Genomic DNA, 25,422 nt, shown 5'->3' with positions numbered 1-25,422 from the left:
GTAGAATGCCTTAGCACTCGGCACTCTGCTGGCACCAGAAAAGCTCTCTACTTTAAACCATAGCGAGCTTCAAAGTACAGATGAGCTGACAGGACACAGAGTTCCCATGTGGCTCGTCCCCACAGTACACACGCTCCACCACCACCAGCATCATGCACCAGCGTGGGGCGTCTGTTACCATCAGTGAGCCAATGCTGACACGTCCCTATCCAACAAAGTCATGGTTGGCATTATGGAGCGCTCTTGGGGTGTCACGTGCTGTGGCTGATGCAAATGTATAATGACCGTATTCCACTCTTAGTGTCACCCACAGCCGTGTCACTGCCCTGAAAATACTCTGTGTTCCTCTGCTCATCTCTCTTTCCTCCCCAGACCCGGGCAACCAGTGATGCTTTTCCCGCCTTTCCCAGAAGACCACTGAGCTGCAGTCTTGTTCACTTGGGACTACACCTTCATGTTTCCTCCCGCGTTGTGACATGAGAGCACCTTTCATTTCATCTCCGAATAACACTCCCTCCTCTGGGTGTGCCGTCGTTCCTGCATCTACTCCCCTGGAAGGCCATGTGGGGTGTTCCCTCTGTCGGCACGCAGGATCTAAGCAGCAGCTATCACACGGTGGGCTGGCTTTGTGTCTGCACATTGTGGGGGATATCAAGGAGCTCAAGGGCTGGGCCGTTGGGCAAGGGGCCGGCGTTCAGCTCTGTAGGTGCCTGCCGAGCTTCCCTCCACAGTGGCTGCCCCACTCGGCGTTTGCCCCAACGGTGATTGAGGGTTGCTGTTGCTCCACGCCAGCACCAGCCTGTGGTGTTGTCGGTGTTTTGGCCACCAGCTGTTCTAACAGGTGTGTGATGGTGGTAGTGATCCGGGTGTGATATTCTCCTGTGATGTGTGAATTGAGCATCTTTTCATGTGTTTGCCTTCTGTGTATCTCTATTGGGGAAGTATCCAGATAGTTCACCAGGTTTTCAATCGGGTTGCTCTTTTATTCCTTCTTGTTGAGTTTTTAAAATGCTTCATATATTTTTGATAGCATTCCTTTGTGGGATATATCTTTTGTGTGTAAGAATTCATGGCAGTTTTATTCGATAAAATAATAGATGATTCAATAATTTCCCATCACCTGGATGTACCTTAGTTTATGCATCTGTTTACCTTTAAAAGACATGTTGGTTGTTTCCAATTGTTGTCACAGTTTTATCGCCAAACAGGAATAGTTGCAACGTGCATTATAAGGAGAATGGCCAACCAATTTATAGCATAGGCATACTATGGAATGCTTGGTAAAAAGAGCAATGCATATTTTATGTTATTATGGCATTAATACTTTATACTAAAGCAAACGCTTTATCCTTTTCACTAATGGAAGCATAGAGAAGTTCGTATTAGTATACAAGGTATAGAGAAGATCCTATTAGTGCTATACACAGCATGATGGATTCCACTGTTACGGTCAATGGAAATAGACAGGCATCAAAACACACACATAATATCTGATTCCATTCACAGGAAATTTTAAAGCAGAAAAATGAAATTGAGGACAAAGTAATCAGAACAGTGCTTTCCCCAGGATTGTTGGTTGAACTGTGCTCCCCCAAAATTCATGGGTTAAAGTTTTGAGCCCCATTAACTCAGGAGACTGTGTTTAGACACAGGAGCGTTAGAAGGTCATCCAGTCAAACTGAGGCTATTGGATGGTTTTGCTCCAACAGGACTGGGGCCCTTATAAGCAGAGGGGCCGTGAACAGTGACAGCCGCACAGAGTGGGCGCCCTGTGAGGACACAGGTGGAGAGCAACACCTGGAAGCCACGGAGAGAGACCTCGGAGACCTAGGAACAGTGGTGAGGATAGGGAGAAGATAAACTCCTGTCGTGCTGGACCCTGGCCTGTGGTGCTTTGTCCTGGGCATCCCCAGGAAGCAAGAGCACCCCGTGAGGGCCTTGCCTGGGTGGGGGCAGCAGGGAACGCCCCAGGAGATGGGACCTCCCATGGAGCCATGCGATGTGGGTAGTGAGGGGGGAATCTGCCAACCTTGTTTGGCTAAGGTTTCTGCAGGTCGGCCATGGGAATTTTTGCATTTAAGGGGTCAAGGGGAGGGAGCGCACGACGTGCACGCGCCCTCTCCTCATCCACCTCTGCCGCCTCCTTCTTCTGCCGCTCCTGGTGCTGCTTGTGCGCTTGTCCCCTGCGGACCTGGTACCTCTTTGTGAAGCGGCGGCTGAGGCGACTCCGGCACTCGCCATGGCCGACGAAAAGCCAAGGAAGGAGTCAAGACTGGGAACAACGATCTTATTAAGTTGCAAGTGGCGGGGCAGGATGGTTCTGCGGTGCAGTTTGAGATGAAGAGGCACACACCACTTAGTCAGCTAATGAGAGCCTGTTGTGAGCAACAGGGTTTGTCAATGAGGCAGAGCAGATTCCGACTTGACGGGCAGCCAATCACTGAACCAGACACACCTGCACAGTTGGACATGGAAGACGATGATTGATGTGTTCCAGCAGCACACAGGCGGGGTCTACTGAAAAGGGGACCCGCTGCTTACTCCAGAACTCTGTCCTTCAGACCAAGAACACACGCTCAACCAGAAAACTGCAGTGGGTTCATCCCATCCTGACTGCTGCAGCACAGTCGTCTCTACTCTTCCATGTCCCTTCCCCATTCCTTTGTTGTAGGTTAAGTAACAGGTGCACGTGCACAGGCATGTTGCATTTTTTCTTTTCTTTCTCTCTCCTCTAAAAAAAAAAAAACTAAACAGCCAATCGTATGTTTTGATTGACATCGAATGGAGATGGAATGGGAAAAAATCCTGTTTCTGTGGAAATATCCCTTTCCCCATGAGTGGCATGCGCATTCAGCTCTTATCTTCATACTCCAGTGCGTTATTTCGCTCTCACTGTTTTAACAAAAAAATCCTACAACATAAAAATCCTTAAATACCTTGTTTGATTGGAGAATTTTAATGTTTTTCATTTATGATCATAAAACCAAGGACAATTTTATAACTTTTTTGTACATAGCTGTTACATGGAGGGCAATCTGTCTTTAACTAGCGGTAAATTTCTCTTAAAAAAAAAAGAATCCTAAATAATTTTCCCTTCCTTCAAAAAAAAAAAAAAAAAAAGGAGGGGGGACTAAGACAATGGGTAGCTTTTCCTAAAGACCTAGCTTCTCCTCTTCTGAAATATACAGGCAGCTCCTCTTCTGAAGGGAACCCCTGTTCTGTGCACCAATAGATGGGGCCAAGCCCAATTCGAGTCCCTCCGTTAGATGCCAGGTCATCAGTTGGAACCCTGAGTGGACCGGTTTTCCAAAAACCTGGAGATTCACGGCAGGTGCTTCAAAGGTGCTGGGTTTGCCTGACTGCCACGATGCGGACGCCCTCTCTCTGCCAGCCCTCGCATGCCAGAAGTCATTCTCATTCGCGATTTCTGTCCGTCAAGCCTCTTCTGCCTAGAAGGCCCTGCCCCACCCGCTCAGCTCACTGGGACACCTTCCTGTTACGTGGAGGAGACTTCCTGGTTTCGGAATTGTCCAGAACAGCAGCAGCTGGGTCGTTACCCTCAATGTGTTGACATTTCACGTGCTGATACCCAAATCGCTTCTTCAGAGCACGAACTCCTCTCAAAGCGCCCACGCCCAGAGCTTCCTAGGGCCAGACCGTCCTTACACCCGGGTGGCCGAGGCCCCTGCCCCCGCAGACGACTTCTCAGACCAAGGGGTGTGCCACCTGGGTCCCTTGGTTTCCATTTCAGACCATGCTCTGAGGGTCTGACCCTCTGAATTTCTTGACTAAATGACCTTGAACTACGTCTAGGACGCATCCTGCTCGTGTGCCCAGGTTCCTCCTCTCGAGGGAAGCTGACATTTGTCATACACGAGCCAGACACGAGCCATGGTGCTGGCTGGCAGTGACGGACACCTGCAGTGGGAGGGGAGGAAGGACATGGTGACATCAGCCATGTGACAGGGTGATTGATCATGAGCACATGAATTTGCTCTTTGCACACGGCCACTGAAGCCGTTGGGAACGGCTTCCTGCACAGTTAGCAGGACTCATTTCTGTCTCTACAGCACAGTGGTATGAAAGTAGTTCATAATAACCTATTTTTTGCTCCACGAATAAATAGAAAAGAGGAGAAGGAAATGCTAATTTCCATCGTTGGATCAGTACAGGCCATGATCATTGATTGAAATCTCCCATTGCATCCCATAAATATGATAATCAAAATAATAATACTACCAGTCACAATCCCGGTCACAGAGTCTCCAAAGTGGCAGAGTCTTTTTTATGCTAACGGGATGAGCGCTGGCAGGGAGCTCCTGAGTCTGTTTTTTTTTTTTTTTTAAAGATTTGTTTGTTTATTTGAGAGTCAGAGTTACAGAAAGGGGGAGAGACAGAAAAACACTCTTCAATTTGCTGGTTCATTCCCCAACTGGCTGCAATAGCCAGGGCTGTGCCAGGCCAATGCCAGGCCAAAGTCAGGAGCCAGGAGCTTCTTCCAGGTCTCCCATGTGGGTGCAGGGGCCCAAGCACTTGGGCCATCTTCTACTGCTCTCCCAGGTGCATTAGCAGGGAGCTGCATCAGAAGAGGAGCACCCATATGGGATGCTGAACTGCAGACGGCGGCTTAACCAGCTGTACCACAGCACCAGCTCCACCCAGAGTCATTCTAATATAGCTATTCCATGTGAATGATTGTTTCTTCCTAAGTACTGAAACTTGAGAGTATTTTAGTGAGACATTTCTTATTCCTGCCTTATATTGCTACCATCTTCCCTTACCTAAATGTACATGTTCAACATGCTTCATTTGTTTTCCTGTTTATCCATTCTGGCCATTCCATTCTAGATGGTATGCGTCATGACATAACTTTCCTGTTTCCTGTTAGATGGTATGCGTCATGACATAACTTTCCTGTTTCCTGTTTTTAGTGGGGATAGTTCCATATCGGAGAGCCTGCTTTAAGGCTCGGCTCCTCCACCTCTGATTCAGCTGCCTGCTAATGTGCCCTGGGAGGCAGCAGGTGACAGCTCATGTACTCACTCCCTGCCACCCACGTGGGAGACCTGGGTGCAGTTCCAGGCTCCTGGGTTTGGTCTGGCCCAGCCCCAGCTGTGCGAGCATTTTCGAAATGAACCAGCAGATGGAAGATTCTCTCTCTCTCTATCTCTGCCTTTCAAATAAAATGAAAATAAAAAAAAAATTTTAGAGAATTAAAAAGAATAATTGTTAGAGTCTTTCCCATGAATAAAATACTGTGAAAGACAAAAACCTTAGAATAACTGTGGTGAAAATTTTGAAGAGAGTTCGAGTGGACAAGAAGTGCAGTGATTTTCATTGTCTACGGCATTTGAAGATCACAGCTATATCTGACAGTGTCGCACCAGGACCATTAGACTTCTTAGAAATTTCAGTCTTTGGAGCATTCACTTCAAAACCTGTAACCTATCCCCTTCAATGCAACTTAAAGACTCGGCACCATTCAGCACCACTTCATTATTTGACAGTTTTTCCCATACAGTCCCAGGTCCCAAGCCAATGGTGTAATTTAGAAGATTGACACAAGTGTCAAAAGGTTCCAAACCCAGCCGGAACCGCGGCTCACTAGGCTAATCCTCCGCCTTGCAGCGCCGGCACACAGGGTTCTAGTCCCGGTCGGGGCGCCGGATTCTGTCCCGGTTGCCCCTCTTCCAGGCCAGCTCTCTGCTGTGACCAGGGAGTGCAGTGGAGGATGGCCCAAGTGCTTGGGCCCTGCACCCCATGGGAGACCAGGATAGGTACCTGACTCCTGCCTTCGGATCAGCGCGGTGCACTGGCCGCGGCGGCCATTGGAGGGTGAACCAACGGCAAAAGGAAGACCTTTCTCTCTGTCTCTCTCTCTCTCACTGTCCACTTTGCCTGTCAAAAAAAAAAAAAAAAGTTCTAAACCTGCCGATCTTCATGAAATAACAGTCACACATGCAACCAGAATGATGGTTCCAATGCTTCAAAAGCAAATGGGGGCAAAAAACATTCTCTTTTAAAGTTCCATTTTATCAAGTAGTAGAAAACCTAGACTATCTCAGCAACATAAGAAATTATCCGTGTTTCCTGGGCCAGGTGCCTAAAGGCAAGGGAACGCCTCCTGTGGTGTGGTCACTTCTCCTGGTGGGCAGCCCAGGGCCTAGCTGGTGGGCAGCCCTGGTGGGGGCGCTGGAGTGCAATTGCACCTGTGGGCATCTCGGCAGGGCTGTGTGTGCGCATCCTACCCAGCAGAATGCAAGTGCACACACGGGACCTGCAGCAGGAGGGCGCGCACCCTGGGAAGGTGAACACGGGGGACCCACACGGGACCCACACGGGACCGTCCACATCTACCGAGGAAAGCCAAGTTCGGAGAACGGATTCTCCCAGGCCTCTAGCACAAACGTTTTTGCATCAGGTCCTCCACATTGAGGATTTTAGAAGTGGGGAGAGAAAAAGCTTACAGAGAGTGACTGAGACGTGAAGGAAGAAACTCACCATTTCAATGGGAACTGTAAAACAGGAAAAGCTGCAGTCCAGACATGGTTGAAAAATTTAAAAGCAAAATTCAGAATTAACATAAAAACCTTGGGGCTGGTGCTGTGGTGTAGCGGGTAAAGCCACTGCCTATGGCGCCAGCATCGCATATGGGCCCTGGTTCGATTCCCAGCTGCTCCACTTTGATTCAGCTCTCTGCTACGGCCTGGGAAAGCAGTAGAAGATGGACCAAGTGCTTGGGCTCCTGCACCTGCATGAGAGACCCGAGGAAGCTCCAGGCTCCTGGCTTTGGATCGGCGCAGCTCCAGCCATTGCGGCCATCTGGAGAGTGAACCAGCAGATGGAAGATCTCTCTGCCTCTGCCTCTACCTCTCTGTAACTCTGCCTTTCAAATAAATAAATAAATAAATATTAAAAAAAAATCCTCTGGGGTGGGTGTCTGGCACAGAAGTTAAGTGGCTGCTCAGGATACCCACATCTCATACTGCAGAACCTGGTTCGAGTCCCCACTCCCCTTCTTCCCTTTCTGCCATCCACATGGGAGCCCTGGGTGGAGATCCAGGGTCCTGTTTTCATCCTGGACCAGCCCTGGCTATCACAGGCACTGGGGACTGAGCCAGTGGATGGGAGGTCTGTCTCCATCTGTCTGCCTTTCTGTCTTTCAAATAATAGTAATAATAATAGAAATAATGAGAATAGTAATTATATGTAAAACTCAAAACCTCCTGAAAATTTTCACAAAGAGCAAATCAATACTGCAAGAAATCCTAGTTATTTTAAACAGAAAATTACATTCCTTTTTTTTAAAAAAAGATTTATTCATTTATTTGAAAGGCAGAGTTGCAGAGAGGGGGAGAGACAGAGAGGGAGGTTTCCTTTTCTTTTTTTTTTTTTAAAGATTTTTATTTATTTATTTGACAGGTAGAGTTACAGACAGTGAGAGAGAGAGACAGAGAGAAAGGTCTTCCTTCCGTTGGTTCACTCCCTAATGGCCGCCACAGCTGGAGCTATGCCGATCCGAAGCCAGGAGCTAGGAGCTTCCTCCTGGTCTCCCACGCGGGTGCAGGCACCCAAGCACTTGGGCTATCCTCCACTGCCCTCCCGGGCCACAGCAGAGAGCTGGACTGGAAGAGGGGCAACCAGGACTAGAACCCGGCACCCATATGGGATGCCCGCACTGCAAGAGGATTAACCTAGTGTGCCACTGTGCTGGCCCCAAGAGGGAGGTCTTCTATCCATTGGGTCAGCAACAGCCAGAACTGTGTCAATCCAAAATCAGGAGCCAGGAGCTTCTTCTGGGTCTCCCACATGGGTGCAGGGGCCCAAGCACTTGGACCATCTTCTGCTGCTTTCCCAGGCCAGAGCAGGGAGCTGGATCAGAAGTGGAGCAGCCGGGACTGGAACCGGCGCCCATATGGGATGCTGGAACTGCAGACGGTGGCTTAACCTGCTATGCCACAGCGCTGGCTCAACATTCTGGTTTTAAATCCATATATTAATGCTTGGCCGGCGCCGCGGCTCACTAGGCTAATCCTCCGCCTAGCGGTGCCGGCACACGGGGTTCTAGTCCCGGTCGGGGCGCCGGATTCTGTCCCGGTTGCCCCTCTTCCAGGCCAGCCCTCTGCTGTGGCCAGGGAGTGCAGTGGAGGATGGCCCAGGTGCTTGGGCCCTGCACCCCATGGGAGACCAGGAAAAGCACCTGGCTCCTGGCTCCTGCCATCGGATCAGCGCGCTGCGCCGGCCGCAGTGCGCCGGCCGCGGCGGCCATTGGAGGGTGAACCAACGGCAAAGGAAGACCTTTCTCTCTGTCTCTCTCTCTCTCTCACTGTCCACTCTGCCTGTCAAAAAAAAAAAATCCATATATTAATGCTCAATTTCTGGGAAAATCTATAAATAATTTTCTCCTAATTATTGTCAGTTCAATCACACACGATCATAAGATTAAAAATCTTCCCAGAACTTACTAGAATCTTTGTGTCCTACTTACTTAAACTTTTAGTTTTGCCCTATTTTTCCCTCTTCCCATTCATGAGTAACCCTGTCATTCCACCTTAGGACACAAACTGTATTCCAACACACAAAAGTCTTTCTCACACAAAAATTCCCTCTCTCTTTTTAACTTTGTTTACCAAAAATACATCTTCACATGTGTAACTTCCTTTTCTTTCTAGTGACTGGTTCACTTCTGTTTGCTTTTTTTTTTCTTCCTTGAAATTACTTTTTGAAAGAGTCCTTTAAAAAACCACTCTGAATTAGACACAATTAATTTTTTTTACAGGCAGAGTGGACAGTGAGAGAGAGAGACAGAGAGAAAGGTCTTCCTTTGCTGTTGGTTCACCCCCCAATGGCCACCGCGACCAGCCGGTGCACCACGCTGATCCGAAGGCAGGAGCCAGGTGCTTCTCCTGGTCTCCCATGGGGTGCAGGGCCCAAGCACTTGGGCCATCCTCCACTGCACTCCCTGGCCACAGCAGAGAGCTGGCCTGGAAGAGGGGCAACCGGGACAGAATCCGGCGCCCAGACCGGGACTAGAACCTGGTGTGCCAGCGCTGCAAGGCGGAGGATTAGCCTAGTGAGCCATGGCGCTGGCATTCATTTTTTTAATAAAATAATATTTGACTTTTATTTAATTTTTTGAAAGGCAGAGCAATAAACATTAAGGAGGGGATGGGAGAGAACCATCTCACATCAGCTGGTTCCTTCCCCAGATGCCCTCGCCTGCTGAGGCTGGGCCCGGACACAGCCAGGAGACGGGAACTCCACTGTGGTCTCCCATGGCGGGCAGAGGTCCAAGGACTTGAGCCCTCACCAGCTGCTTTCTGAGGGGCAGTAGCAAGGAGCTGGGTCAGAAGCAGAGCAGCCGGGACTTAACTGGTGTTGGGAGCAGCGGCGCCACAGCTACTCTCTGTCCCACAGGAGGACACATTGCAAAAGGCGTGGAGGCACAGCCGTGGGCGTGGAGGCACAGCCGTGGGCGCTGAGGCACAGCCGTGGGCGTGGAGGCACAGCCGTGGGCGTGGAGGGCAGTGACCAGCAGATGGAAGAGCTCTCTCTCCCTCCGCTGCTGTCTTTCAAACAAACTAAAAAAAAGTTAAAACAATAAAAGAGCACATTTTAAGTTATTCTTAATTTTATGTTGAGCAAAATAACTCCACATCTTAGTGTTCCAATACACTTTGTCCAATGAACCATAAATAAATTAGAAATTTTACATCTCAGGAACCTTAGTTTTTGGTGAGGAGGAAGTCTAGGAATTAAGCCACGAGAACTCTTTGCCATGTCTAAACTTAGTGAATACATGTTTTATAACTCCTAGACACATGTGCTGTCTCATATAGCAAGTGTTTAAAATGTAAAACCATACACATTTGTTGGTACACTGAACTATACTGTCTTAACCTCTCAAATCCATTAAGCCAGGAGTACCTGAACTTATATATAGCACGTAATGCTTCAGCATTTTTTAAAAAAGATTTATTTATTCATTTGAAAGTCAGAGTTACACAGAGAGAGGAGAAGCAGAGAGAGAGAGAGAGAGAGAGAGGTCTTCCATCCGTTGGTTCACTCCCCAAATGGCCACAATAGCCAGAGCTGTGCTGATCCAAAGTCAGGAGCCAAGAGCTTCTTCCAGGTCTCCCATGTGGGTGCAGGGGCCCAAGGACTTGATCTGTCTCCCACTGCTTTCCCAGGCCGTAGCAGAGAGCGGATCGGAAGTGGAGCAGCTGGGACTAGAACCATGGGATGCCGGCACTGCAGGCCAGGGTATTTATCTGCTGCACCACAGCACCGCCCCCCTCCTTCAGCATTTTTAAAATAGATTTTATTTCTTTTCTTTTTATAAGGTTTATTTTCACCTCCTTGAAAGGCAGAGCAAGAGAGAGAGAGAGAGAGAGAGAGAGAGAGACAGATGGAGAAATCTTCTATTTGCTGGTTCACTCCCCGAATGTCCATGACAGCCAAGGCTGGGTCAGGCTGAATCCAGGAACCCAGAACTCCAGCCAGGTCTCCCATGAGGGTGGAGGGACCCAAGCACTTGGGCCTCATCTTCTACAGAACCAGCGCTTGACTCTGATGTGGGATGTGGGCGTGGCCAGAGCAGCCTTACCTGCTGAGTCGAGGGCCTGCCCTGGAGGTTTCAGTGTTTTACCTGCCTAGAAATGGCTGACCAAGTACTTGGGCCTCTGCTACCCACCTGGGAGATCCCAATAGAGTTCCAGGCTCTTGGCATTGTCCTGGCTCAGCCCTGGTTGGTGTGGCCATTTGGGGAGTAAAATAGAGAATGGAAGTTATCTCTGTCTGTCTGTCTGTCTCTCTCCCCTCTCTGTCATTCTGTCTTTAAAATAACTAAATTAAAAAATCTTTTTTTTCCTAAAAATAAACTGCTAGGATGTTTGGTATCTGTTACTTAAGATAATATAATTTAAAATTTTTAGCAACTTGGAGTTTATAAACATAGATTGTTTACCTTCTCCTAGTTTGCTTCATTCTATCCATGAACACAACATCGCAGATGAGTATGGAGGTATTAGACAAGCGAAGTCATCATTTCAAGTTACTTCTTGGCTAAAGAAAAATGTGGAGAGTGCAATTGCTGAGCCGAGACACAGAAGCCTGGAGCCCGCGAGGCAGACTTGTCCTCGGTCATGGTCACGCTCTCTCGCCCTCACACCTCTGAGACACAGGCACCCCTTCCTGGCCAGTAGGCCCAACAACAGTGCAGGCTAGCAACTCTGAGCATTTTACCATCAAAATATTTAAAAGTTTAGATATCAAAGTTTAATGAAGCTGGCGCCGCGGCTCAATAGGCTAATCCTCCACCTAGCGGCGCTGGCACACCGGGTTCTAGTCCCGGTCGGGGCGCCGGATTCTGTCCCGGTTGCCCCTCTTCCAGGCCAGCTCTCTGCTGTGGCCCGGGAGTGCAGTGGAGGATGGCCCAAGTCCTTGGGCCCTGCACCCCATGGGAGACCAGGAGAAGTACCTGGCTCCTGCCTTCGGATCAGCGTGGTGAGCCGGCCGTGGCAGCCATTGGAGGGTGAACCAACGGCAAAGGAAGACCTTTCTCTCTGTCTCTCTCTCTCACTGTCCACTCTGCCTGTCAAAAAAAAAAAAAAGTTTAATGAAATTAGGTGAAGTAAAAGGCATTTGCCTAAATTACCATAATCTTAGCTGTTTTAATTTATGTGGGCAGCCATTTATGGAGTAAACCAATTTGAATAGAATTCTGGAAGAGGTGTTTACAGGCAGACAGGTGCAGCAGGTGCACATGCACCTGTGGAGACGGTGGGGGCGGCATTCAGTTTTTTTTTTTTTTTTTTGACAGGCAGAGTGGACAGTGAGAGAGAGAGACAGAGAGAAAGGTCTTCCTTTGCCGTTGGTTCACCCTCCAATGGCTGTTGCAGTCAGCGCACGGCACTGATCCGAAGCCAGGAGCCAGGTGCCTCTCCTGGTCTCCCATGGGGTGCAGGGCCCAAACACTTGGGCCATCCTCCACTGCACGCCCGGGCCACAGCAGAGAGCTGGCCTGGAAGAGGGGCAACCGGGACAGAATCCGGCGCCCCGACCGGGACTAGAACCCGGTGTGCCGGCGCTGCAAGGTGGAGCATTAGCCTAGTGAGCACAGCACTGGCCTACATTCAGTTTTCATTTTGGAATTTTAGTCACGAGACCGCTATATGAACTTGCCAGTTTATACAAAGACAATTGAAACTGAATTGTTGTTCTGGCAAGATGGGACGAGATTCTCTGTTCATAGTGCTATGCTTTCCACCTGTGTGCCAGGCAGCCTTAGGAAGGCTGTGGACCACACTTTCAGGTAAGCTAGTTCCCCTAACAGCTTGGTTTTCAGGAGCCTTTTGCCCTACCTGCCCCCTTATTCAATCTCAAACGAATTTCGGGGCTAGCTCTTACATGTTCGGACTTTCTCTAGAACTGGGGTAAAGCCACAACCCTCTATGCCAACTTGAATTTAACAGCAAAATTCCCTTCCTTTTGTACACTGGATGCTTGGCTTGACTAACCGATGTTTGCAGAAACATTTTCCGAAACAGTCAAACATTTTCCAAAACAGTCGTTACAAGGTTCTGTGCCGTTCTTCCCCTGGGGGTTTCCTGGCTCCTGCAGTAGGCGGAGCAGTTCCAATGCCTGCCGGGCAGATCTTTGAGATTTTGGCTGAGGCCTGAGGGTGGGGTACGAAGGGCAGAACCAGTTCCTGCCCTGAGCAATTCTCAGCCAGGAAAGCCCAGAGTTTCGTTTCCAGAGGTGGAGATTCCTGGCGCCAGGTTGCCACAGAGCTCCTGGGAATTGTGAAATCATTAACTTTATACTTTTTCTTTCCCTATCTCGGTGGAAATTCCGTAAGGAAATAGTTTGAATCCAACTTTTTCGCTTCCTCCTGCTCACCCTATTTGTCATGAAGAACTCAGCAGATTCAAAATACATAGGAAAAAAAATAGAGAGAGAGCAAAACACACCTTACAGCCATTGCTGTTGAAGAACCAGGCTTTCCCATTGATTAAGAAAAAACAGACAAGAACATGCATGAAAGTGGATCCTGACACAGCCACGCAAGCCCTCCTGGGGACATTTCTGGGCATGCTTTAGAATTCTAGGAGCTGTCCTGTTACCTGTCCATCTCTGGAAAGCAGAGAAGCCCCTGTAAGCTCTGTAGGGAACTGTGTGGGTGCGGACAAGGTGTGGATGACGGGCACAGGGATCTCTGCTTCCTTGGCAAACAGTCTTTGCGCAGGGCTGTGGTTCTGAGGCGGCTGTGAACAGTCCTCGCTGGCGGGCGGGTGCGCCTCCTGGGTTTGCTTACCAGATCAGGCCTTGTCACAGGCAACTCTATGTTGATTCCGATCCTTTCGAGGTGCCCAGCAGGTCAGAGGGGCCTGGGCCAGCCTGGAAGGGGACGGGGCCATCTGCCTTGCGCTCCTAGTTGAGGTGACTGACAGCTCGTCTGAGTTTCAACCCAGCTACAACCCGCAGCTCCAGCTGAACCACCATGGACAGCTCCTTGGTGACCGCAGAGGTCGGCAATTGACAGCTCCAGGGACTCATGTTTTCCAAGGCCACGGTAGGTCCACTGTGGGACAGCTGCAGCTGCCCATAGGATGGCCTGACCCGGCCTGCATGTCAAGTCCCTCTCTGTGCATGGTGCGGGGCCAACTTCCATGCACCAGCAAGCCCCTGCCCTTTCAGGGAAAATGCAAGTTCCACAATGTTGAGACCCTGCAACCCGCGCAGGCTGAAGGTAGGCAACATGACTGCAGGAGGTGTCCCCTCCCCCACCGTGATCTTCAGATCATTATAAGGTCACTCTAATAAAATTACCATGGAGGACATGCCCAAGCCTATCATGCCCCTGACACCATGACACTTCCAGTACTTGCTAATGGAAATGGGTAGTGTCCAGCCCCATCTCCTCCCCCTGTTGAATATTCAACTGGGCTCCACTTCAGTCATCACCCCCAATTCCTCTTTTTTTTTTAAGATTTATTTTTATTTATTTGAAAGTTAGAGAGAGAGAGAGAGAGAGAGAGAGAGAAAGGGAAAGACAGAGAGAGGTCTTCCATTCACTGGTTCATTTCCCAAATGGTTGCAATGGCCAGACTGGGCCAGGCCAAAACTGGGAGCCAGGGGCCTCTCTGGGTCTCCCATGTGAGTACAGGGGTCCAAGCACTTAGGGCATCTTCTGTGGATTTCCCAGGCACATTAGCAGGGAGCTGGATGGAAAATGGAGCAGCTGGGACTTGAATTGGTCCCCATATGGGATGCCAGTGTCACCGGTGGCAGCTTTACCTGCTACACTACAGCGCCTGGGGGGCCTGATTCTTAATCAAAGCTTTTTTTCTTGGTCAGAGTCTTGTTCCTCTGGGGGGCATTTCCACTGTTGGAGGTTTTTCCTTGGAGAGGGATTTTGTTGTTGTTATGTTGTATTTGAGACTGTTCTGCATTTTTGGCTGTTCAAGCACGACTCGATTCTTGAGCTTGTATTTCTGCTTTGCTCCAGGTAAACCCTGCTCTTCTGTAAGTCTTTAGCTTCTATCTTTGAATTCTTTCACGTGTGGAGGGAAGAACCTGCACTAAGGCCAGCTGGGAACACCCCCACTGACACCTGCCATCCAGGGCAGGTGGGATTGTGTGACAGTCAGATGGGCTATCGGGCAGTTAGCTTGTTCCCAGGGAATGAAAAAAGAGAGTCCCACTAAGGGGGTGCAAAATGCTTGCTTGCCCCAAAGGTTGTCTTTAGCAAGATCACACTACCCAACCCCACTGCATGCTTCTCCCCCAAAGCTGCCTTAGCGAGGATGCAGTGGCTCCACCCTTCTGAGTTCTCTGTTTACCGTGAAACACAAAGAAGTCACAGATCCCAACTTTCCTGATTTTTTTTTTTAATCATGAGCAAACTAGACAGGACAGACAAGATTCCAAATGAGGCCTTTGATGGGTGTTGTTCCCACCTTCTGACTAATTGTTAGCTGTTGTTCTGGTCCCTTCCCCGACCCCCCCCCCCACCCCAATGTGTGCTTAAAAGACTGGACTCGGCCGGCGCCGCGGCTCACTAGGCTAATCCTCCACCTAGCGGCGCTGGCACACCGGGTTCTAGTCCCGGTCGGGGCGCCGGATTCTGTCCCGGTTGCCCCTCTTCCAGGCCAGCTCTCTGCTGTGGCCAGGGAGTGCAGTGGAGGATGGCCCAGGTGCTTGGGCCCTGCACCCCATGGGAGACCAGGAAAAGCACCTGGATCCTGGCTCCTGCCATCGGATCAGCGCGGTGCGCCGGCCGCAGCGCGCCGGCCGCGGCGGCCATTGGAGGGTGAACCAACGGCAAAGGAAGACCTTTCTCTCTGTCTCTCTCTCTCACTGTCCACTCTGCCTGTCAAAAAATAAAATAAAATTAAAAAAAAAAGACTGGACTCTCACAGTTCCTTGCACCTGCCTCTCCTGGTGACCCCGTCCTGGCCGCTGCGGCAGGAGATTTCTGGCTTAAATAAATCTTGCTTCCCTCTGCCTTGTCCATGTGAAAATTCTTCTTTCACGTGAGACAAAGCACCAAGGTCAGCACACTCTACTGCCCTTTCACCCTCAACCACTGGAGCCGCTCATTGGACACCAGAGCCTGTGTTTTAACCTCTACACTATATTGTGTTCTATGACTTTGTCCGCCATAGCACAGGGTACACCTGGACACCCAAGGTTTGCTGGGGAATTGCTTTATTCAGAAGAGCATCTGGGAGTGGGAGTGCACCTGTGAGGGCTAAGCAGGGAGCTGGACTTGGAGGAGAGCGTGGAAAGTGGGGAGATGCTTCTGGGTCTCCCCGGTGCAGCTGCCCAAGGAAGCAGGGGAAGAGGCCTGGTCAGGTCTGCTTCAGGCAAGTGCTTCTCATCTTGGGGGGCCACAGAAGGGCTCCTGCCTTGCCTGTGGGGTGTAAAGGAGAGTTCTCCCCAGGACCAGGGAGGCAGGGGGTAAAGCGAGGGAATTCAGCCTTGGGGGAGCAGGCGTCAGGGCCAGGGGCTCTCAGCAGCTGGGTTTGCTCCCAGTGCACAGCCGGCTGGGGTAATTCCGGAGCTTTGTGTTATAGGAGTTCTGATTCTGAGCGAAGCAGTAGGCAGCAGCTTTATCACATTCACACAGCTGGCTCCTACAGCTGTCCTGTTGTGCTGAAACCACAAAGCAGATCCACATGAGAGGAGGGCTTGGAGCACTCCGTGGCTCCCTGTGGGCGGGACATAAAGCCCGGCTCCCCAGAAGTTCCCCCTCTGGGAAGATCAACAAGTTTCTGGAGTTCTGATGGATGGGGGACAGAGTTCGCACCTTGCCGGCGAGCTCCCGTCCTATGGGGACACAGCAGCTGAGCATGGGAGCTGTTCCAGGCTTTCTACCCACCAGGCTCACTTCCTTATGTCCTGGGGGTACAGGACTGGCTGCTGGGGCCTGGGAGTGGATTGTCATGGTTCTTAGCCAGGCACTGTCACCCCCTTTCCCTTGGCTGTGATGGTCCATGGGTAGCATGCGACTTCGTGCTGATGGACAGCTCCAGTCCACAAGAGGCCTTGTTGGTCCTCCTCTCTTAAATGGGTGCTGTCAATCATCTTCTCCCTGGTAACACCTTGATCTTCTCAGCTCTGCTTCTCCCCATCTGCCCGTCCCTCCTCTGTTTCCTTCCTGGGCCTTGAGCCACCCAGTGGGGAAGCAGACCACCTGCAGCTCCCTGCTGCTGGCCTCTGAGTGTGGCCCAGGCCAGCGCACCCCCCACCACCAGCTGCAAGTCCCCCCACCCCCTGCCCCTGTGCACTGATAGAACTGCCCCTCCCCACACTCCACCCTGGCTCCTGCCACCCTCATCTCCGTGGTGCCCCCACAGACCAGGCGCTTCCCACCCCACCCCTACCCAGGCCATCGCCACACTGGGCTGGCGCTGCCTCAAATGCATCTTGGTTTCATTCTCCACCCCTTCCCCCCTCCTGACCCCCACCTGCTCTCAGCCATTGTCTGCACTGTGCCCCGCCGCATCACTACTCCCCTTCCTGTTGCGTCCACCCTGCAGGCGGGGCCAGTCCTGAAGTGCAGGTGACCCTCACTCCTGTGTACACCTGCTCCCTGCTGTTCTGGGACAAACTCCAGATGCCTCCTGGGCTCGGGGCCTGGCTTGCCTCAGCCCCTTCCTCCCTCCCCAGCATCACTGCTCCCCACTCCCCCTCCTGCTCAGTCTCCCTGGGCAGCACAGGATGGCATCTGGTCCCCCTCTGGTCCTCTTGTCCACGCTGTGATCTCTCCTTGCCATGCCCGCAGTGCCCCTCCCTGGCTCTCTGCACAGCTGGTGCAGCCCAGCCGAGGTGGCCCCCCTCTCGGGGTGACCTGGAGCACCTGCCGCTGTTGGGTCCGTCCTTGGTGTCCTTGCTTCTGGAGTCTTGGCCACCTCTGTCCTCGCTGTCCTTACTCCCACCCAGACCTGAGCTACTAGAGGCAGGGACAGTGTCCCTTTGCTTCTCTCGCTGTGGTCCCACAGTGGGCGCTCAGGGGATGAATGGGGGAACTCGATGGGGTCGTGGGGCTCTCACTCACCGCAGGTGATTTTGCCTTCACTTATGCTATACTTGTAGCTCAGGAGTTTGGTGCCACACCCCATGTTCTTCAGACGTTCGTAGCAGCAGTCATGGGCAAAACAGCACTTGAGCAGGGGGACATCCTGTGAGTGCCTCCCCACAGCTCCAGGGTCCCTGGGCCCCCTGGGTCACCCCCTTGACCCTGTGCAGAGACCCAGTGAGTCTGGCATCATCTGGAGCCTGTGCTGGCGGCTTTTGCAGCAGGGACGTGCTGGGACCTCTGAGTTCGTGAGGCCCCTGCTGGGCCCAGAAGTGAGTAGGGGGAAGGGAGAGCTGGGGTGGCCTCACCGATCTGTTGCATCCTTGGGGGTTCCTTTGCCACCCAGACCGCAGTGACAGCCGTAGCCATTGTAATTCAGAAGAGCGTCCTTCCCAGTCGTGTGCTTGATCATTTTTGCGAATTTTATCAAATCGCAGTGTGCCTGCAGCAAACCTGGGAGAAAATGGTCCAGTGACGGGGCAGGGCCCTGTGTCCACCCTCTCTGCCATTCTGCCTCCCCAAAGTCGTTTCTCCTCTTCCCACCTAGAGAGGACTTCTGCCATGAGAGGATAGACTGGGGGCAGAGGTGCCTCCCGCCATGGGTTGACCCCTGTGGTCAGAGGTCATGGTCAACACTCACCAACGGCCATGATCACTGCCAGTAGCAGCAGGGTCTTCATGTTGAGAGTTCTGTGGGGGACAAGGGCAAATAGGCTGACCTAGACCCCTCTCCCAGGTGGCCCCAGCTTCTGCCCTGGCCCCTGCTCTCCTGCCCTACCCGGCATCTCCAGAGGTCACACATACTCTTCACTGCCACACCCCCAAGGCTCTGTCCAGGGGGACCCCCTCTATCTTCAACAGCAGACACACGGAGTGACCTGCAGTACTACACACGGGCACATACCAGCCCCGACCCTTCCCAGGTCTGTGGACGGTTTCCCATGCAGGAAGCCCTCGCACCCGTGGAGACCTCGTAGGATCTGCTCACGAGTCCTCCCTTCCTCCCCAGCAGACCAAGAACTCCTGGAAGGATGAATCCAGGTTCAACCCGAGGAACTGGGAGGTTCCTGAGGTCAGAGCTTTGCCCGTCCACTTAAACATGGTTTGACGGTCCCCAAACCGGATCCAAGACTTGCGAATTCCATCCTTGGAATTTGACCTCAAATTTTGTTCTCCAGAATTCACGCAGTGCCCTCTTTTTCTAGACATTCCAACTCCTTACACGTACAAGAACTCACTAGCTCACACATACAAACATATGCCTGCACACACACACTCTTGAACTCACGCACGAGTACACACGGCCCATCAATTGCCCACACATACCTCCAGCACACTTGTGCACACACAGCCTCCTGTACACACCTCATTAGGCACAGCCACACACATGCATGCCCAATGTGCATTCATTCACACATGTAGATGCATGACAGCCACTCTCACAGTCAAACAATGAGCACCAATGGTCACGCCCTTTCCAGGGCGCTCGTTTCTTGTTTTTTTTTTTTATTTTTTTTATTTTTTATTTTTTATTTTTTTATTTTTTGATAGGCAGAGTGGACAGTGAGAGAGAGAGACAGGTCTTCCCTTGCCGTTGGTTCACCCTCCAATGGCCGCCGCTGCAGCCGGCGCAGCGCGCTGATCGGATGGCAGGAGCCAGGATCCAGGTGCTTTTCCCTGGTCTCCCATGGGGTGCAGGGCCCAAGCACCTGGGCCATCCTCCACTGCACTCCCTGGCCATAGCAGAGAGCTGGCCTGGAAGAGGGGCAACCGGGACAGAATCCGGCGCCCCGACCGGGACTAGAACCCGGTGTGCCGGCGCCGCAAGGTGGAGGATTAGCCTATTGAGCCACGGCGCCGGCTCACGTTTCTTGGTTTTTACCCCTAAGGTGCTGCAGTGGATGCTTCCAAATGATTGTGTGGATTTTCCTGAACTCACTCCCCTTAAATAGCTGCTCTCTCATATGTTGAGGGTGGTGAGGCAGTGGACGGAGTGGGTGTGGCCAATCGGTGGATTCAAAGGCCAGCTCCCTGGTGCAATTGTGTAGTCGGCTTTTATTCCTCTCACCAGGTGACAGAAGGGAGTTGGGGACGCAGACCATATGCGCCAAGAATTGATGCCAGAATAAATTACGGCTCAATTTGAAGCTTTTTCTCTGGGCTTTGATCCTGAGTAAATTCTCCTACCTGGCTCTAGGTGTGACCACTGCTCAGTCCCCTCCCTGCAGCCACTCTGCAGGTGACGAGGAGTATCTGCTGGGGGCAGGCCGTGGACTGACCCCACAGACAAGGGGGCCTTTGCTCCTCCTGCAGCTCAGTGTGCCATGAGGAATGCATTCATTCCATCCGCCAGTCCTTGATTCCAGGAGGTCATCCTGAGCCCCCCCCCCCGCCCCAGAGTTCCAGGACTCTCACCACGGGACTCGAGAAGTGATGATGCGTGGGAACCCCCCAGATAGCAGGGCAGGGACCGAGGAGTGGATTCCTCGTCCCCTGGCTGGGGCCCAGCGCCTGTCTCCCACCTCCTGACCCAGAGGCTTCGAAGCCTGGAAAGAACAGCAGGGAGCCGCCTCTGCCTGACCACTTTCCTGGCCACCAGGACTCTGAGATCTGTTGCTGCCTTTTGCCTCTGCCTTCAGGGGCTTAGTGACTCCACTTTTTTTAAAAGATTTGTTTATTAGAACGTCAAAGTTACACAGAGAGAAGGAGAGGCAGAGAGAGAGAGAGACAGAGACAGAGAGACAGAGAGGTCTTCCATTCGCTGGTTCACTCCCCAATTGGCTGCAATGGCCAGAGCTGTGTCGATCTGAAGCCAGGAGCCAGGAGCTTCTTCCGGGTCTCCCACGCGGTGCAGGGGCCCAAGGACTTGGGCCACCTTCTACTGCTTTCCCAGGCCATAGCAGAGAGCTAGACTGGAAGTGGAGCAGCTGGGACTTGAACCAGCGTCTATATGGGATGCCGGCACTGCAGGTGGCAGCTTTACGTGTTATGCCACAGTGCTGGTCCCATGACTCCACTTTTAACTCCTAGTGTAAGCATCTTTTTTCATGCTGTCCAACGTGTACTAGGAATTTAACTTCCACAGTGTCAGGTAAACGCTCACCAACTACAGCCCCAAGACAGTCTCCATACAGAGGCTGCGGTACTCGAGAACATGCCAGGTGTCCACTCCCCCCCACCTCCAGCCCCTCACAGCTGTGGCCTCTGGCTGCTCAGGCTGGTCTCCATCAGATCAGGGCTGAGGGGATCTTCCAGGCTGATGTCTGGGAAAGCCAGGTGCCACCCACAGCGGCTCCAGCCCTCCAGGTGTCACCTGCAGTTGTTCCAGCCCCCCAGGTGCCACCTGCAGCAGCGGCTCAGCAGCCTGGTGTCTGAGCCATGACCTGGGGGATCTGTCCTGGACAGTGTGAGTCCCCAGGGGGCCTAGGGAGTGAGAAATACCTTCTGTGGTTCTAAGCCTCTGACAACAGAGATTGCCTGGTCCATGCTAAGAGCCATCAGGCCCCTTCCCCCTTGAGAAGGCAATTTACTTCCAGCGCTAGACACGTGTCACCGGCTGAACTGTGTCCCCTCCCCAGCCTCCCTTGCCGTGTGGAGGACCAGACAGTCAGGACCTCAGAATATGACCGTACTTGGAAATAGGTCTTGCGAGTTGGTAACATGTGGTCATTAGTGTGGGTCCTAATCTGGTAGGACTGGGGTCCTTTGAAAAAGAGAAAATTGGGTGCAATCACGCAGGCAGGGAGATGGCGTTTGAAGAGAAAGGCAGAGATCTGGATTTGCTTCTGCAAATGGAGGAGTGCACATGGGCACAGAGAGACCTGTCGTAGGTGGAACCACTCAAGAGCGCACCCAGGGCCTCTGCCCCACAACCGCGGGACCACCAACGTCTGGCGTTTCGGCCTTTCAGGGGAACCCAGTACAAAGCCAGAGCAGCCCACCCCAGTCCCTGAGGGTCCCTGGGAGCCTCCTTCCCTGCGCCCAGTCTGGCTCCTCTCCTGGCCAGTGGATCCATGTCTCAGTCAGGGTTCAGAGGCGTCATCCTTGGGTGCTTCCTGGCCTTTGGTTAGACAGCCCAGCTCTGGGATCCGTGTTGGCACAGCAGGCAGATCAGCTCTGCCTCCAGACACCCTGGTGGCCCAGGCCCCGGTGTGAGGTCCAGGCACAGGCAATAGAAGTGCCTTAGCACTCTGCTGGCACCAGACAAGCTCTCTACTTTTTACAACAATGAGCTTCAAAGTACAGTTGAGCTGACAGAGTTCCCATGTGGCTCGCCCCCACAATACACAAGCTCCACCAACATCCACAGCACATCTGTTACCATCAATGAGCCGACGCTGACACGTCCCTATCAAACAAAGTCAACGTTGACATTATAGGGCACTTTCAGGATAGCACCTGCTCCAGCTTTGGCAAATGTACAGTGACCGGTATCCACCCTTATAGAATCACCCACCCGGGGTGTCCCTCTGTTGATCCCTCCCTTCCAAATCCCTGGCCCAGTAATGACTTTATGACCTCTGTAGTTTTGCCTTTTCCTGAAAGTCATGTGGCCGGAATCACACAGCCTGCAGCCTTTTCACATTTACCTAACGCCTTTACACCTCCTCCCTGATATATATATATATATATATATATATATATATATATATATATATATATTTTTTTTTTTTTTTTTTTTTTTGGGACTTGAGAGCACCTTTCATTTCATCTCCGAATAACACTCCCTCCTCTGGGTGTGCCGTCGTTCCCGCGTCTACTCCCCTGGAAGGCCATGTGGGGTGTTCCCTCTGTCGGCACGCAGCATCTAAGCAGCAGCTATCACACGGTGGGCTGGCTTTGTGTCTGCACATTGTGGGGGATATCAAGGAGCTCAAGGGCTGGGCCGTTGGGCAAGGGGCCGGCGTTCAGCTCTGAAGGTGCCTGCCGAGCTTCCCTCCACAGTGGCTGCCCCACTCGGCGTTTGCCCCAACGCTGATTGAGGGTTGCTGTTGCTCCACGCCAGCACCAGCATGTGGTGTTGTCGGTGTTTCGGCCACCAGCCGTTCTGACAGGTGTGACGGGGTCTCACCGCGTGGTGTTATGCTCTCCTGTGGTGTGTGATGTTGAGCATCGCTATGTGTGTCTGCCACCCGCATTGGCTCTGCTGGTGAAGCATCTCCAGACGTTTCCCACAGTTTTGATTGGGTGGCTCCTTGGTTCTATACTGCTGAGTTTAAGAATTCTTCCCATATTTTGGATAGCATTCCTCAAGAGTTACATCTGTGAAAGACCTAACTCGCACCCCCTCTTCTCTCTTCCCTTCCTCCCATCATCCTGTTTGCTTCCATATATATATATACATACATATATATATATATGCTTCCATATATATATATATATATATAGACAGGCAGAGTAGACAGTGACAGAGAGAGAGACAGAGAGAAAGGTATTCCTTTTCCGTTGGTTCACCTGCCCCGCCAATGGCTGCTGTGGCCGGTGCACCACGCTGATCTGAAGCCAGGAGCCAGGTGCTTCTCCTGGTCTCCCATGGGGTGCAGGGCCAAGCACTTGGGCCATCCTCCACTGCACTCCTGGGCCACAGCAGAGAGCTGGCCTGGAAGAGGGGCAACCGGGACAGAATCCGGCACCCCAACCGGGACTTGAACCCGGTGTGCTGGCCCTGCAAGGTGGAGGATTAGTCTAGTGAGCCACGGCGCCGGTTGGATTAGCCTATTGAGCTGAGGCGCTGGCCCTGTTTGCTTCCTTCTAGGCAGTTATTAGAATCTTTTTGTAAAAAATTATTTTATTTATTTGAAAGACAGAGTTAATGAGAGAGGTAGAGAGAGAGAGAGAGGTCTTCCATCTGCTAGTTCACTCCCCAAATGGCCTCTATAGCTTGAGCTGAGCCAGAATGAAGCCAGGAGACACAAGTTTCCTCTGGGTCTCCCAATGTGGGTCAGGGGCATAAGCACTTGGGCCATTGTCTGCTGATTTCCCAGGTGCATTAACAGGGAGCTGCACCAGAAGAGCTGCAGCTGGGACATGAACCAGTGCCTGTATGGGATGCCGGTGCTGCAGGCTGGGGCTTTAACTCCCTGTGCCACAGCCCCAGCCCCAGTTAATACAACCTTGAGTGCCGTGTTTACTTAGGTGTGTTTTATTTTGAGGGGAACATTGGATGTGTGTGGCCGTGTTGGGAAGGGAAAGCCGTCCTACTTTGCTCGTCTTCTCCACTTCTTGCCTACACCAGGAGAGATGTGAATCCAGATTGTTTGGCAGCAGGTGTCAAGAGGTTGTTGGAAGGGCAAGAGAGGTTCCGGGAAGCAGCTCAGAAGATGATGGGGGAGGGGAGGGAGAAGAGTAAGGAGCGTGTGCTCTGGTCGGAAGGCAGGTCTGACACCTCTGCAGGGAGAGAGGGAAGGAGCGGAGTTGTGTAGGAGGTTCACACAGCAGGAGGCTTGGAGAAGCCTCCGCTGATGTGACGGGGAGTCCCCACCTGATGAATGCCTGCCAGCAGAGTCTTGTATCGGGACGGAATGGCCTGGCTTTCATTCCCTGCCATGCTCTCCATGGCGACACCACTGGGGACATGGCTTTGTCATGAGCCCTGGTGACTCTCCTAGGTGCTGTCCACCAACTACACTCACTGAGCAGGTCTCCTTTGAAGGGACAGCTGAGTGGTGCACACGAACCTCGTCACAGTGGATTGGAATAGATTTTGCTACAGCAAGGGAGCCATGTTTGCTGGTTATTGGGGTCAGGTGCATTACAGTTTTAAGCATACAGAGCAGAACAGCGGGAACGTAGACGGAAACGATCACTTGGGAAAACTGTTTCACCTCCCTTTGTCAAATGAAATGCACTCTTACCTTTTCAGGAACAATTCATCTCCTGGACGTTTATCCAAGAGAAATGAAAACTGAGTCTGCTTACAGACATTTGCAGAAGAATGTTCAGGGTGGGGCCAGTGCTGTGGCACAGCAGGTAAAGGTGCTGCCTGTGGTGCCTGCATCCCACATGGGCACTGGTTCAAGTCTCGGCTGCTCCACTTCCCACCCATCCACCTGCTAATGTGCCTGGGAAAGAGCAGAAGAGGACCCAAGTCCTGGGGCCCTCACACCTACATGGGAGACCTGGAAGAAGCTCCTGGTCTCCTAGCTTCGGCCTGATGCAGCCTTGGCCAGTGCGGCCATTTGGGGAGCAAGCCAATGGATGGAAGCTCTCTCTCTCTCTCTCTCTCTTGCTTTCTGCCTTTGCCTAACATTCTCTGTAACCCTGACTTTTAAATAAAAGATAAATCTTAAAAAATAGGAATGTTCATGACAATTTGACCCAAAACATCCCCAAGCTGGAAATAGTTGAAATGCCTGTTGCAAGAATGGTTAATCTAATCACAGTAGAGGCATACCGTAGGATGCATAGTAAACAGATGAGCAAAGTACACCTTGTGCTATTGCAAAATTAGCACTTCACATTAAAGTCATGCCGTATCCTTCATAATACTGGAAGCATGAAGAAGGACATATTAAGAACATATTAGTGATATATACAACATGTATGAATCATACCACGATTGTATTGAAGGAAAGGAGACAACAGCAGTGTAGGCATGATATCCAATCTTTTTATAGGAAATACTACATGAGAAACACTGGCATAAAGGGGAAAAACTCAGAACCATGCGATTCAGGTGCTAGGGCTGAACTGCACCTTCCCAGTGTTGTGTGTTGAAGCCTTCCCCACGACCTCAGAATGGGACCATATGTGGACACAGGTGTGGTGTCCTGATAAGAAGAGCAGATCTGGACACAGTAGCATGAGTTCAGAGGGCGAAGAGACCACAGAATCCCGCC

At 51.7% G+C, this 25,422-nt stretch overlaps 1 protein-coding gene and 1 pseudogene across 1 annotated transcript; one reads left to right on the top strand and one right to left on the bottom strand.

The window, feature by feature from the left end:
- Positions 1-1,994: 1,994 nt before the first annotated feature.
- Positions 1,995-2,521, top strand: LOC149125816 (small ubiquitin-related modifier 2 pseudogene; annotated as a pseudogene).
- Positions 2,522-15,676: 13,155 nt separating this feature from the next.
- LOC138850437 (phospholipase A2, membrane associated-like) lies at positions 15,677-19,581 on the bottom strand. Its single transcript, XM_089299237.1, has 6 exons — positions 19,467-19,581; positions 18,225-18,274; positions 17,893-18,037; position 17,746; positions 17,564-17,669; positions 15,677-16,158 (listed from the first exon to the last, which is right to left on the bottom strand). The coding sequence occupies exons 2-6, from the start codon at positions 18,262-18,264 to the stop codon at positions 16,016-16,018; spliced, it is 435 nt and encodes a 144-aa protein (XP_089155363.1). The 5' UTR covers positions 18,265-18,274; positions 19,467-19,581; the 3' UTR covers positions 15,677-16,015.
- Positions 19,582-25,422: the final 5,841 nt, after the last annotated feature.

Source organism: Oryctolagus cuniculus, chromosome 7 (assembly GCF_051225735.1).
Source record: "Oryctolagus cuniculus isolate XC-2025 breed Fujian yellow rabbit chromosome 7, ASM5122573v1, whole genome shotgun sequence".
In the NCBI taxonomy this organism is placed as follows: Eukaryota; Metazoa; Chordata; class Mammalia; order Lagomorpha; family Leporidae; genus Oryctolagus; species Oryctolagus cuniculus.
Note: the sequence above shows the minus strand (reverse complement) of the source record. Positions and strands in the feature narration are given on the sequence as shown.